General features: G+C 43.0%; 1 protein-coding gene across 3 annotated transcripts in view; it reads left to right on the top strand.

Annotated features, from left to right (window-relative positions):
* Window positions 1–13696, top strand: part of Prune1 (prune exopolyphosphatase 1) — a 25386-nt gene extending 11690 nt beyond the window's left edge. For 2 of the 3 annotated variants that reach the window (XM_090341049.1, XM_090341050.1), the window contains exons 3-8: window positions 769–971; window positions 3611–3795; window positions 4602–4760; window positions 6919–7013; window positions 9092–9250; window positions 12772–13696. In XM_090341049.1, the coding sequence (XP_090197175.1) occupies window positions 769–971; window positions 3611–3795; window positions 4602–4760; window positions 6919–7013; window positions 9092–9250; window positions 12772–13200 (1230 nt within the window). In that variant the 3' untranslated portion in view covers window positions 13201–13696. Of the gene's footprint in view, window positions 1–768; window positions 972–3610; window positions 3796–4601; window positions 4761–6918; window positions 7014–9091; window positions 9251–12771 lie in introns of those variants that run through there. The other variant, XM_090341051.1, reaches the window with a different exon arrangement.

Raw genomic sequence — 13696 nt, 5'->3', positions numbered from 1 at the left:
TTTTTTTTTTTTTTTAAATGCCTGTACTGGGGTTTAAACCAGTTGCCGCATCTCCATTTTCAGCTTTTCTGACTAATTGGAGATAAGAGTCTCAGATTTCTTTGCCTGTGCTGGCTTAGAACCATGACTCAGATCTTAGCTTCTGGAGTAGCTAGGATAACAGGTATGACCCCCACTGGTGCTCAGCTCCAGGTTAGCTCTTAAGCACTGCTAATCACGTTTCTGCAGCAGCACTTCTATAACTAGGTCTTGACCATGCTACTGTAAGAGGGAAGGGGCATGAGGTCCCTTTGGAACGAAGGGTGAAGGTTCCATATCTGTCAGAGTCCATACATAGCATGAACTCCATACTTCTCAGGAAAAAAAAAAAGGAAAAGAAAACAAAAACAATTTTATTTTGGTCCAGTCCTGGGGCTGAACCCAGAGCTTGAGCACTATCCTTGGGTTTTCTCAAGGCTAGAGCTCTACTACTTGAGCCACAGCATCACTTCTGACTTTTTATGTGTATGTGGTACTGAAGAATTGAACCAGGGTCTTTGTGCATGCTCTGCAAGCACTCTGCCATTAGGCCAAACTCCCGGCCTCAAACCAATCCTTTTATTTTCAAGACTGGGTAATTGTGGCTTGGAGAAGATGGTAACTTGTTGAAGATTGTGTCTCCTTTGGTCTCAGTAGTCTTGTTCATTGAGCTATATATTGGCCAGCCCAGGCTTGTGACTGCCTCCTGTGTATTCTAAATCATTGTGATTCCTTCTTTTCATTATCCAGACAGCTGAAGCTGAGGAAATCTTTCTACCAGTTTTAAATATAAAACGTTCTGAGCTAACTCTGCGAGGGGACAACATCTTCTTTCTTCAGAAGGTTCACATTCCTGAGACAGTGTTGATTTTTCGGGATGAGATTGACCTCCATGCACTACATCAGGCTGGCCGTCTCACCCTCATCCTTGTTGACCATCACGTCTTACCCAAGTAAGAGATGGAGTTCCATTGATGCTTACTATGGACCATACTGGAATTTGGTGAATGAAATATAGAGAGAGGAATAAAGTAGTTTGTCTTCAGAAATCTTATAAGCTAGTTATGATTGATAACTTCATATCTAATATGGAAAAATCAATAGAAAATAGCATTAGTTTGTATGTTTATGGCATAAAGTTTTACACCATAATAAAAATAATCAAAAGAAATAATAAAAAGAATTTAAAATGTAGTTTTTCAAACTAAAAAAAAAACTCCACAATAGTTTAAATCTTCTTTGGTATTTAAGATTTTTATAGCAGATATATTATAATAGAAACTTTGAGGGCTGGGAGTATGGCCTAATGGTACAGTGCTTGCCTAGCATACACGAAGCCCTGGGTTTGATTCCTTGGTACTACATACACGGAAAAGGCCAGAAGTGGTAGAGTGTTAGCCTTGAGAAAGCTCAAGGACAGTGCCCAGGCCCTGAGTTCAAGCCCCAGGACTAGCTAAAAAATAAAAAGAAGGAGGGAAGAAAGAAAGAAAGGAAAAGAAACTTTGAAAGCTCATGCCCATAACCTTAGTACTCATGAGACTGAGATCCAGCATATCAAAGTTCAAAGCCAACTTAGGCAGAAAAGTCCCCAGAGACTGTCCATCTCCAATTAAGCAGCAAAAAAATGTACAACTGGAAGTGTACTAGTGCTAGCTGAACAAGCAAGACAAGACCCTGAATTCAAACCTAGGTACTGGCAAAAAAAAAAAAAAGAAAAGCCTGCCAAGCCAGGTACCAGTGACCATAGTCCTAGATACTCAGGAGATTATCTGAAGACTGCAGCACAAAGCCAGCCTGGGCAAGAAAGTGGAACTGTGGCTCAAATGGTAGCAAAGGTTATTCCTAAATAAACTTGTAGTGATTTTAGAATAGTATGTTAGTGTATACATAGCTTACTTATATCTGTTTAACAAATGTGCATATATATCTGTGATATATATGCCCATCTTGGGATTTGAATTCATGGCTTGGATGCTGTCCCTGAACTTCTTTCATTCAAGCTAGTGTGCTACTACTTGCTCTACCACAGCTGTACCACAACTCCATTTCTAGCTTTTTTGGTAGTTTATTGGAGAATATCATGAACTTTCTTGCCCAGGCTGGCTTCAAACCTCAATCCTCAGGTCTTAGCAGCCTTCTTAATAAGCTAAAATTACAGGCATGAGCCACCAGTGCCTGGCTCTACCTCTAATTCTAATTCTAAGACTGGAAAAGCTGCCCTCCCCCCTCAAAAAAAAAAAAAAAAAAACCAGCTTGAGTCCAAGACTTCCTAAAATTGGTTTACTGTCTGCAAATCTTAAAATGCATACTTTTTCCTTAAGTATACCATGATTGGAGCAAGAAAGTATTACGTAGAATACTGAACTCTCAGTGCATCTCCCAATTCACTCACTGTAAACTGAGAGGATGAAGATAAAGTACAGTCTGTTTTTCTGAAACTTCCAGTCAGGAAGAGAGCACGAGGCGGTCAGTCTGGGAACAGAATATAGATGCTGGGACATAGATTCAGCATACCTGAGGAGAATTGAAGGCATTGGGAAAGTTTTGTTTTTTTGTTTTTTTGTTTTTTTTTTTCCCCATTGGTTGTAAGGCTTGAACTCTGGGCCTGGTCGCTGTCCTTGAACTCTTCAGCTTAAGGCTACCACCCTATACCTTGAGCCATAGTGCCACTTCCAGTTTTCTAGTGGTTAGTTGGAGATAGGAGTGTCATGGACTTTTAGTGCCCCGGCTAACTGGCTTTGAACTGCGATCCTCAGATCTCAGCCTCCTGAACAGCTAGGATTACAGGTGTGAGCCTCCACGCCAGGAAAGGTTTTGTAGCAGAATTGACCCTTGATCTCAGTCTTAAAAGCATTCTAGGTGTTCACTGCCTAAATGGAAGGGGAGACGTTTAAGAAAGCCATTCTAGACTAAGGGAGTAATTAATAGAAGCAGAGCAGGCAGGCATGCAATAGCATTGTGATTTAGGGGGACTGAATTTGTTTTGCACAGCTGAAGCATAAAATTGGAGGGGAAAATAGGACATGGGAAGTAATGAGACTAAGAAGATAGGCAGGGGCAGATGACAGAGGCCTTGCAGGCCCTTTTAAGAGAGTGGAGTTTTTTTTAGGTGGTGTTATATTTATTCCTAACAATGACATTTGCTTTTTTCAAATGATCATTGAAGGCTTTGTGAAGGACAACTTAAGAGTGCCCTTCATCTGAAATAGCGATTAGTTAAGCAACTATTGAAATAGTCCAGATGAGAAATATTGAGGACCTCAGACAAAGCAGTGGTAGTGCTCTGAAAGGGATAGCTTGGATAAAATCCTCAGTACTTGGGTGACCTGCATGGAATTTGAGTGTTGAGAGGTTTGAGGGAATGAGTGAGAATTTGATGGGAATGGAAGAACCACTAAGAAAAGCAAAACATGTTTAAATACCATTTCACATTCAACATTAGAGAATGGGGAGGTATAAAGCAGAGGTAGACCTGACCAGCAGTCTCCATGTTTGTCTGAGACATGGATCTTCAACGATTCAACTATATTGGGAAGGCTAGAAGAAGCTGAAGTGCCCCTGCATATGTGTCTTTTACCCTTCCTCCTCACAGGAGTGACAAAGCTCTGGAGGAGGCAGTAGCAGAGGTGCTAGACCATCGACCCATCGACCAGAAACACTGCCCTCCGTGTCATGTTTCAGTGGAACTGGTGGGATCCTGTGCCACCCTGGTGACTGAGAGAATCCTGCAGGGGGCACCAGAGATCTTGGACAGGCAAACTGCAGTCCTTCTGCATGGTAAATGTTGTCTGACTGGTTTAAAATCTAGACTCTGCCAGCCTATCTACATGATCTCAAAGCCATTTAGCTCATGGATGGGGATGAGATTCTTTTGGAAACAGGCATTCAATCACCTAGGGAATGTTTTGTTGGAAAAGGTATAAAAGAAGCACTAGGCAACAGGCCTTGAAGCTTCCTATTGTTCATAGCAGTATTTAATCCAAAAGATAAGATCTGATAGCACTTCCACCAGGAAATACGTGTCCTTAAGTGAATCTCTTAATCTTTTTCTCATTTCTCTACTTATAAAAGAGAATTGATTATCTCTTTCAATTTAAAAATTGTTTGATGGGATTTGGCCTGCTGAAAGATGTATTTGATGACATTATAAAATCCCAAGGCTCTTCTGTCTTCTTCCCATTTCCCTATTTATTTATTTTTGCTAGTCCTAGGGCTTAAACTCAGGGCCTGAGCACTGTCCTTAGGCTTTCTCAAGGCTAGAGCTCTACCATTTGAACCATAGCACCACTTCTGGCTTTTCCTATGTATGTGGTACTGAGGAATTAAACCCAGTCTTTGTGCATACTAGGCAAGCACTCTACTACTAGGTCAAACTCCTGGCCTTTCTCTACTTTTTAGATTAAATTTGGAGGTCTTAACCCAGGATACTGAGTCAGTCAGCTGCTGTTTCTTGTGTTGTTTTCAGTGAGTTTATCCTGCAATTCTCTTCTGTGTTGTTTCTGCTTAGTTTGAAGGCTTTATGTGTTCTATGTTTATAAGTGGTTGAATCACAGGATTAAAATTTTGCACTCTCCCTTCCTCAGGAACCATCATCCTGGACTGTGTCAATATGGACCCTAAAATTGGAAAGGCAACTCTAAAGGATAATAAATATGTGGAAAAGCTGGAGGCTCTCTTCCCAGATCTACCCAAAAGAGACGATATCTTTGAATCCCTACAGAAAGCAAAGTTTGATGTGTCAGGTATAAAATCTCAACTTGAGATTCTTTCATAGGAATAGACAAGTGGATAAGCTTTGTTCCTTTGTGTGTGTGTGTGTGTGTGTGTGTGTGTGTGTGTGTGTGTTTTGTTTTTTGTCTTTTTTTTTTTTTTTTCCCAGTCCTAGTGTTTGAATTTGGGGCCTAGGCACTGTCTAGAGTGTCTTTTGTTCAAGGCTAGCACTTTAACGCTTTAGCACTTGAGCCACAGTGCCACTTCTGGCTTTTTCTGTTTATTTGAAAATGAGGAATTGAACCCAGGGCTTCATGCATGCTAGGCAAGTCCTCTGCCACTAAGGCACATTCCCAGCCTTATGTTCTTGAATGCCATCTAAACACTTTTAGAACATGCATAATGATTTAGTTTTGTACCAGAGAGAAGTGAAATTGGAACATTTGAGTCTGATCATTAACTGAAGAATCATTTACTGGATTATTCTCTTCTAGCTCTTGGGTAGAATGAGGAGGTATGGTGGTGTACAGTTAAAATCATAACATGAAGCCAGGAGTAGTGGCTCTTGCCTGTAATCCTGGCTACTCAGGAGGCTGAGGTCTAAGGATCGAGGTTCAAAGCCAGCCCTGAAACTAAAGAATGTGAGACTCTTATTGCCAATTCATCACTAAAAACAAACAAACAAACAAACAAAAACCCAGGAAGTGGCGCTAAGGTTTAAGGGGTAGGATAGTAGCCTTGAGCTAAGAGCTCAGGGACAATGCCCAGGCCCAGAGGTAGAGTGGTAGCCTTGAGCTGAAGAGCGCAAGGACAGCACCCAGGCCTAGAGTTCAAGCCCCATGACCCACAAAAAGAAAGAAAAGAAAAAAAAAAATCATGAGTTTGAGGCTCATCTTGGCCACAAAGTAAGATCCTGTCTAAAAAAAGTCTCAGGTTTAAGTCAAATTTGAGGATATAGGATGTATATCCTAATAAATTACCAATGAGCTATGTAATTGGTTAGAGGCAGAAGAAGCATTTAGAGTGACTATATAGGGCTGCAGGTGTGGCTCAGGTGATAGAGTGCCTGCTTGGCAAACAGGAAGACAAGTTAAAACCCCAGTACTCTAATAAATAATAATGTAAGAATAAAAAAGATGAAGAGAACAAAAATATCCATAATCTCCAACCCACCTACCACCCATCCAATGAAAAGAAAAAGAAAGAGGACTGTCTAGGGGAGAGGCAAGGAGGAGACGCTGGGGGTTAAAGAGGGTCAAAGTATACCCATGCGAATGTGTGTGTGTGTGTGTATGTACATGTGTGTGTGCGTGCATGAGGGAACACATATATGTGCATATACATGGATGATAACATAATGAAATTTACCAAATGTTGTTTAGAAAAGGGAGATGTTGGCCCAGGAGCATAGCCTAGAGGTAGAGTGCTCACCTTACATGTACAAAGCCCTAGGTTTAATTTCTCGGGATTACACACTCAGAAAAAGCTGGAAGTGGTGCCCTGGCTCAAGTGGCAAAGCAGTCACCTTGAGCAAAAGGGTCCAAGGACAGTGCCCCAGGACTGGCAAAAAAAAAAAAGTTGGGGGGTGGGGGGAGGAGAAGTTGGATAGGGCCTTAGGGAACATAATAAAGGGGATGAACTCATTCAATCAAAAGTATACTGTGCAGGGCTAGACTACCTGACTAGAAAGCATAAGACTTAAGTTCAAACTTCAGTACCATCAGTCAGTTCCAAGTATACTGTACATATAGATGAAATTATGACAATGAAACCCCCTTGTACTAATTGAAAAGAAGTGGAATGAAAGAAACATATACATATGCTTTTAGAAATCTAAAGCAATACAGAAATGGGAGTGGAGGGGCTGGGGTATAGCTCAGTGGTACTGTACCCGCCTGTATGCTGAAGGCCCTGAGTTTAGTCCCCGGACTTGAAGAACAAATAGCAAAGGAGCAGGAGAGGTGAAAGCTTCTCTTTTCCCTTTCATCTTTCTATATAAAGTCCCTTTATCTAAAGGTTACCACTGTGACCCAATTATTTAGTTAGTTTATTATAAAATGACATTTTGAGTTTTCTCTCCCATTTGTTGTAACAAAGAGAGCCTATGTTTATCCTTTTCCTTATTCTTCCCAGCCTGGTGTAGGGATCTGGGTCTCTGCCCATATTCCTAATCTCTCATCTATTTCCTAGGACTGACCACTGAGCAAATGCTAAGAAAGGACCAGAAGACCATTTATAGACAAGGCACCAAAGTGGCAATTAGTGCAGTATACATGGATTTAGAGGTAAGAGCAAGTTGTGGGTGAATGGGAAGGGAAAACTTTTAGCTGTAGATATGACTTTGCCCTCATTCTCAGCTTAGTTTTAGAATATCTCTGTACCCGCTATCTCCTCTGTGACTCTCTAGTCTATCATCTTACTGTACCACATACTAGTTTCACTTTCCCTGCTTCCACTTTTGTACCTCTTCAAATTACTCTCCCCACAACTAGATAAATCCTTTTGAGATATGAATTACATCATTCTGATCACTTCTCCTTACTTCCTTTCCATTGTAATTGTACTTCTAATATAATCTAAAGGACTCACTGTGTTCATAGGAACCACCTGTGTGTGTGTGTGTGTGTGTGTATACACATATATGTATGTATGTATATATATATATTTTTTTTTCCATCTCAAATCAGACCCTTGTCTTCCTTCCTTTCTTTTTTTTTTTTTTTTTTTTTTTTTTTGCCAGTCCTGGGCTTGAGCTCAGGGCCTGAGCGCTGTCCTTGGACTCTTTCTCAAGGCTAGAGCTCTACCACTTGAGCCTCAGCACCACTTCCGGCTTTTTTCTATGTATGTGGTTCTGAGGAATCGAACCCGGGTCTCCATGCATGCTAGGCAAGCACTTTAACCACTGGGCCAAACTCCCGGCCTTCCTTCCTTTCTTTCTCTCCCCTCTCTCTGTCTCTCTGTCTCTGTCTCTTTTGGTCAGTCATGGGGCTTAGACTCTGGGCCTGGGTGTTGTCCCTTAGTTCTTCAGCTCAAGGCTACGGCCCTACCCCTTGAGCAACAGAGCCACTTCCAGTTTTCAAATGGTTAATTGGAGATAAGAATCTCTCGGTCTTTAGTGCCCTGCCCCTGCCCCAGTCTTTAGCAACCTGCCCTGATGGCTTTGAACTGTGATCCTCAGATCTCATCCTCCAGAGTAGCTAGGATTACAGGCTTGAGCTACTGCTCTGGCCCTGAGCTTTCTTGATAAAAAACTAGTCCTCTATCATTTTGAGCCACAGTGTCACTTCCAGCTTTCTGATGATTAATTGGAGAGAAGAGTCTCATGGACTTTCCTACCCAGGCTGGATTTGGACCTTGATCATCAGATCTCAGCCCCAAGAGTAGCTATGATTATAGATAGGTGATTATAGATAGGTGAGAGCCAGTGATGCCTGGCTGACCCTTGTCTTTTTCTAGGACCTCATTCCAACCCCACTTGTGTACTCATAGTCCTGCAGTCCTACATGCACACCTGTTTTCTTTTTGTTTCTAGAACCATTAAACTCAAGCCTTTGAACTTGATTTTCTCTTTGCATAGCTGGCTTCTTATCATTCAGGCCCAACTCAGATGTATTCCGTTTTTTCTGTTGTTGTTTGCTTTTGTTCTTTTGCCAGTCTTGGGTCTTGAACTCAGAGCCTGGGCACTGTCCCTGAGCCTCTTTGTGCTCAAGGCTAGCACTCTCCTACCTGAGCCACAGCACCACTTCTGGCTTTTTCTGAGTAGTTAATTGGAGATAAGAGTCTCATAGACTTTCCTGACTGGGCTGGATCCTCAGTTCTCCATCTCCTGAGTAGCTAGAAGCATAAGAATGAGCCACTAGCACCCAGCTTCATGGTTCTTTTTTTTTTTGGTGAGGCATGGAGCTTGAACTCGCCTGAGTGCTGTCCCTGGGCTCTTCAGATCAAGGCTACCACTTACCCCTAGGCCTGGGCATTGTCCCTGAGCTTTTCAGACTACCACCTTACCCTTGAGCCAAGTCCCACTTCTCATTTTCTAGAGGTTAACTGGAGATAAGAGTCTCAGGTCTTTTTAATGCCTTAGCTGGCTCTGAACCTTTGGCCTTTCTCAAGGCTAGTACTCTTCTACTTGAGCCACAGTGCCACTTCCAGTTTTCTGGTGGTTAATTGGAGATAGGGGTCTTAGGACTTCTGACTTTCACATTCAGGCTGGCTTTGAAGTGATCCTCAGATTTCAGCTTCCTGAATAGGATTACAGGTATGAGTCACTGGCACTAGGCTTTAGATATTTTTTTAATAGGTCACAAAGATTTTTTGTTGATCAGCAGCCCTAAGCCTTGATCCTTCTCCATTTCTTCCTTTCCAGGCCTTTCTGCAGCGATCCAACCTTCTAACAGAGCTCAGTGCTTTCTGCCAGGCTCACAGCTATGATGCCCTGGTTGCCATGACTATCTTTTTCAATGCTCACAATGAGCCGGTGCGGCAGTTGGCTATTTTCTGTCCTCATGTGGCACTTCGAATGTCGGTGAGTCTTCATCCCTTTCCCAGCATGAGCCCTCCAAGAGCTCATTCAGATCTGTGCTATAAGGGCCTTTTCTTGGTCCTCATCTTTTTTTTTTTTTTTTTTTTTGCCAGTCTTGGGCTTGAGCTCAGGGCCTGAGCACTGTCCTTGGACTTTCTCAAGGCTAGAGCTCTACCACTTGAGCCTCAGCACCACTTCCAGCTTTTTTCTATGTATGTGGTACCGAGGAATCGAACCCGGGTCTTCATGCATGCTAGGCAAGCACTTTAACCACTAGGCCAAACTCCCAGGCCTTGGTCCTCATCTTTATATAGAGGTTCTGTGAACTGCTTCTAGGACCTCTCACCCTGCTTTTTTCAATACTCTACACACGTGAAAATCCATAGTTATAGAGATATTAAACAAAATTCCTGCCTATTAGGAACTTGAAATTTGGTTAGGAGGAAATGTTACAAATGTGGAATTAGAATTTAACTCTTGGTTTAATCAGTAATTTCTCTCCCTTGAAAAGCACTTTCTCTTCTGTTGCCCTGACATAGATGTTAGAGAGGGCTAGAGATACAGTTTAGTAGTAGAGTACTTACCTCCTATATTTGAGGCCATGGGTTCAATGCCCAGGACCACACGAAAAAGCCAGATTCCCAGTAGCTTATGTCCGTAGTCGAGAGGCTAAGATTGGGATGTCACATTTTGAGTCAGCCTGGACAAAAAGTTCACAAGACCCAGTATCCCCATATCAACCAATAACTAGTATGGTTGTATGCTTATTATCCCCAGCAATACAAAAAAAGTATAAATAGAGAATCTCAGTCTAGGCCAGTTTGTGCAAAACTGTATCTCAAAAGTATTGAGAATACGGGCTGGGAATGTGGCTTTGTGGTAGATGGTTTGCCTAGCATATATATGAAGCCCTGTGTTCGATCCTTCAGTACTACATAAACAGAAAAGGCTGGAAGTGGCGCTGTGGCTGAGGTGGTAGAGTGCTAGCCTTGAGCAAACAAAGCTCAGGAACAGTGCCCAAGCCCTGAGTTCAAGCCCCAATTCTGGCAAAAAAAAAAAAAAAGACAAGAGCAAAAAAGACTAGAGGTGTGGCTCAGATGGGAGAGCACATGCCTAGCAAGCACGAATACCTGAGTTCCCAGCTCAGTGATATCCCCCACAAGCCCCCAAAAGAATTTTTTTTTTGTCAGTTGTGGGGCTTGAACTCTGGGCCTGGGCACTGTCCCTGAGCTTTTCAGCTCAAGGCTACGACCCCTAGCCCCACTTCCGTATCCTGGGGGTTAATTGGAGATAAGAGTCTCAAGTCCTTTTGTGCCCAGGCTGGCTTTGAACCTTGATCCTCAGATTGCAGCCTCCTCAGATTACAGGCATGAGCCACTGCACCTGGCAGGAGATAATTTTTCTACTATGCAACATTTCTGGATTCATCTGTATGGTATGAACTCTATAGGACAATGATAAAGGACCAGGTTTGTTTCCTTTTTGGCCTTCCACTGGTCATCTCTCCTAACTCCTCTGGTTTTTTTTGTTGTTTGTTTTAATCTCTTGGAAAGATTAGTGTCTGAATGCACTTAGGGCACTTTGGGTTGCTCAGACCCTATGGAGACTGCTAAAAATAAAATATAGCCAGATAGAGGCTGGGAGTTTGGCCTAGTGGTAGAGTGCTTGCCTAGCATGCACGAAGACCCGGGTTCGACTCCTCGGTACCACATACATAGAAAAAAGCTGGAAGTGGTGCTGAGGCTCAAGTGGTAGAGCTCTAGCCTTGAGAAAGTCTAAGGACAGCGCTCAGGCCATGAGCTCAAGCCCAGGACTGGCAAAATAAATAAATAAATAAAAATTAAATATATATTTTATATATACACATAGCCAGATAATCCTTTGTGTTCACGAAAGGTCTATCTTCGCTGTCTTTTTTGTCTTTGTTGTCTCCTCCTGGAAGACAGTATTCACCATAACAAGACTTTACTCACCATAATAGAGTTCTGACATTGTGGGAAGAAGTAGGTCTAAAAATTGTTCTGGATATGGTAGCACACACCTGTAATCCCAGCACTCCAGAGGCAGAGGCAGGAGGACAGTGAGTTTAGGGCTAGTTTGAGCTATTTAACAAAACTATGTCCCCAAAAGTAAAATCAAATCAGCACTGGTGGCTCATGCATGGAATCCTAGCTATTCAAGAAGCTGAGATCTGAGGATCATGGCTTCAAGCCACCTTGTTCAGGGAAGGCCATAAGATTCATCTCCAACACACTACTCAGAAAAAGCTGGAAATGGTGCTGTGGCTTACCTGGTAGAGTACTAGCCTTGAGCCAAGTCAGGGATAGCGTCTAGGCCTTGAGTTTAATTCAAGCCTCAGGACCCACCTGCCTCGAGCCCTTCCCCACATAATTATAAACTCAGAAACCTGTTGAAATTGTTTTAAGAAGGGGAGGAGTGAGAGAGTGATGGAGAGAATGAATCTGATCAGGGCTCATTGTAAAAAAATATGAATACATCAGAGCAAAACCCCCTGGAACAACCAATAGGTACAAAATAAAAAAACAACAAAAGGAATAGGCCGGGAGCATGGGCTAGTAGTAGCATGCTTGCCCAACATGCACGAAGCCCTGGGTTCGATTCCCCTGAACCACATACAAGAAAAGTAGCGCTGTGGCTCAAGTGGCAGAGGGTTAGCCTTGAGCAAAAAGTGTCCAAGGACAGTGCCCAGGTCCTGAGTTTAAGCCTCACGACTGGCAAAATCAAAACAAAGAAACAAAAAAACAAGCAACCACAACAAAAAAAAACAACAGGAATCAGGTCAGACAGAGCCAGGTTGAGGATTGTGGTTTGAAGCCAGCCCAAGAAGAAAAGTCTGTGAAACTCCTGTCTCCAGTTAACCACCAAAAAACCAGAAAGGAAGCAAACCAATGCTTTTCTCACAGGCTCAAATGGTAGTGCACTAGCCTTGAGTGGAAAAGGCTAAAGGACAGCACTCAGACTCTGAGTTCAAATCCCAGTATCGGCACAAAACAAAAAACCCACTAGATTAAAAGCTGAGGGCTGGGCTGGGAGTTTGGCCTAGTGGTTAAAGTGCTTGCCTAGCATGCGTGAAGACCGGGGTTCGATTCCTCGGTACCACATACATAGAAAAAAGCCGGAAGTGGTGCTGAGGCTCAAGTGGTAGAGCTCTAGCCTTGAGAAAGTCCAAGGACAGTGCTCAGGCCCTGAGCCCAAGCCCAGGACTGGCAAAAAAAATAAATAAAAGCTGAGGGCCCCGAGTCCTGGTTCAATTCAGATTTTACTATCACCCCCATGTTCTCACTCCAGATAATGTCTCTGAGCTCAGATTTCCTTATTAAAATGAAGTATATGATCTAAAATGTTCTGCTTCTACTGTATTAGAGATGTTCCTTTTGTTGCAAGCATTAAAACTGAAGTCTGGATAACAAAAACTTTGCTCCTCTGTCCAAGCCCCTTGCTTAGGAGCCTCAGCTCTTTGCACCCCAAGCTCTTTATCACTTCCCCTCTTGTCTCCTCTGCAGATCTGTGGAGTCCTGGAACAGTCCCACTCGCCAGCCCTGAAGCTGACCTCTCTCCCAAGCACCCACCCTAACCTCCAAGCATATCTTCAAGGCAACACACAAGCCTCTCGAAAGAAGCTTCTGCCTCTGCTCCAGGAAGCCCTGTCGGCATATTTTGACTCCATGAAGATCCCTTCAGGGCAGCCCGAGACAGCACACCTGTCCAGGGAACAGGTGGACAAGGAATTGGACAGGGCAGGTAGCACCCTGATTTCTGGACTGAGTCAAGATGAAGAAGACCCTCCACTGCCCCCTACACCCATGAACAGCTTGGTAGATGAGTGCCCCCTGGACCAGGGGCTGCCCAAGCTCTCCGCAGAGGCAGTCTTCGAGAAGTGCAGTCAGATCTCACTGTCCCAGTCTACCAATGCCTCTCCATCAAACAAGTGACTCTGGGGAGAGGAAAGGTGGGAACAGTAGGGGAGGTGGCTTAGCCCACCTCTAGTGCATGTTTTGAGATGTCCAGCAAGTTCAGCGATGGTGTCTTTATTGCTCCAAGAATCTAGTGTACTGTTCTGATAAAACTGTGAGGAGAAAGAAGGGAAGGAAAGCAGCTGCTTTTAAGATTGGCTTTCTGCCTTTTCCCTCCAATCTCTATCAATCAACTTTTATTATTTAATTTTATTATTTAAATCTGCACTGACTTTCCTCACTGTCCTAGCAGAGGGGACAAAAAAAAAAAAAGAATGTAGACCCCCGAAAGTGCCCTGAGTAAAGATTCTGAACAGAACCAGTATCTGTCATAGAATTCATTTGTTGCTGGTGTCCATGAATGCATTTATTCATTTTCTTCATTCAAGTGTTCATTCAACCAAAAGAATGTGAGTTAGAAACTCTTATTCCAGTTTTCAGCCTTCACTAGATTTTTAACTCTCTGTCTCCTTTT

Source organism: Megascapheus bottae, chromosome 10 (genome assembly GCF_031878675.1).
Source record: "Megascapheus bottae isolate mThoBot1 chromosome 10, mThoBot2.hap1, whole genome shotgun sequence".
Lineage (NCBI taxonomy): Eukaryota > Metazoa > Chordata > Mammalia > Rodentia > Geomyidae > Megascapheus > Megascapheus bottae.
This window is presented reverse-complemented; position numbering and strand designations above follow the sequence as displayed.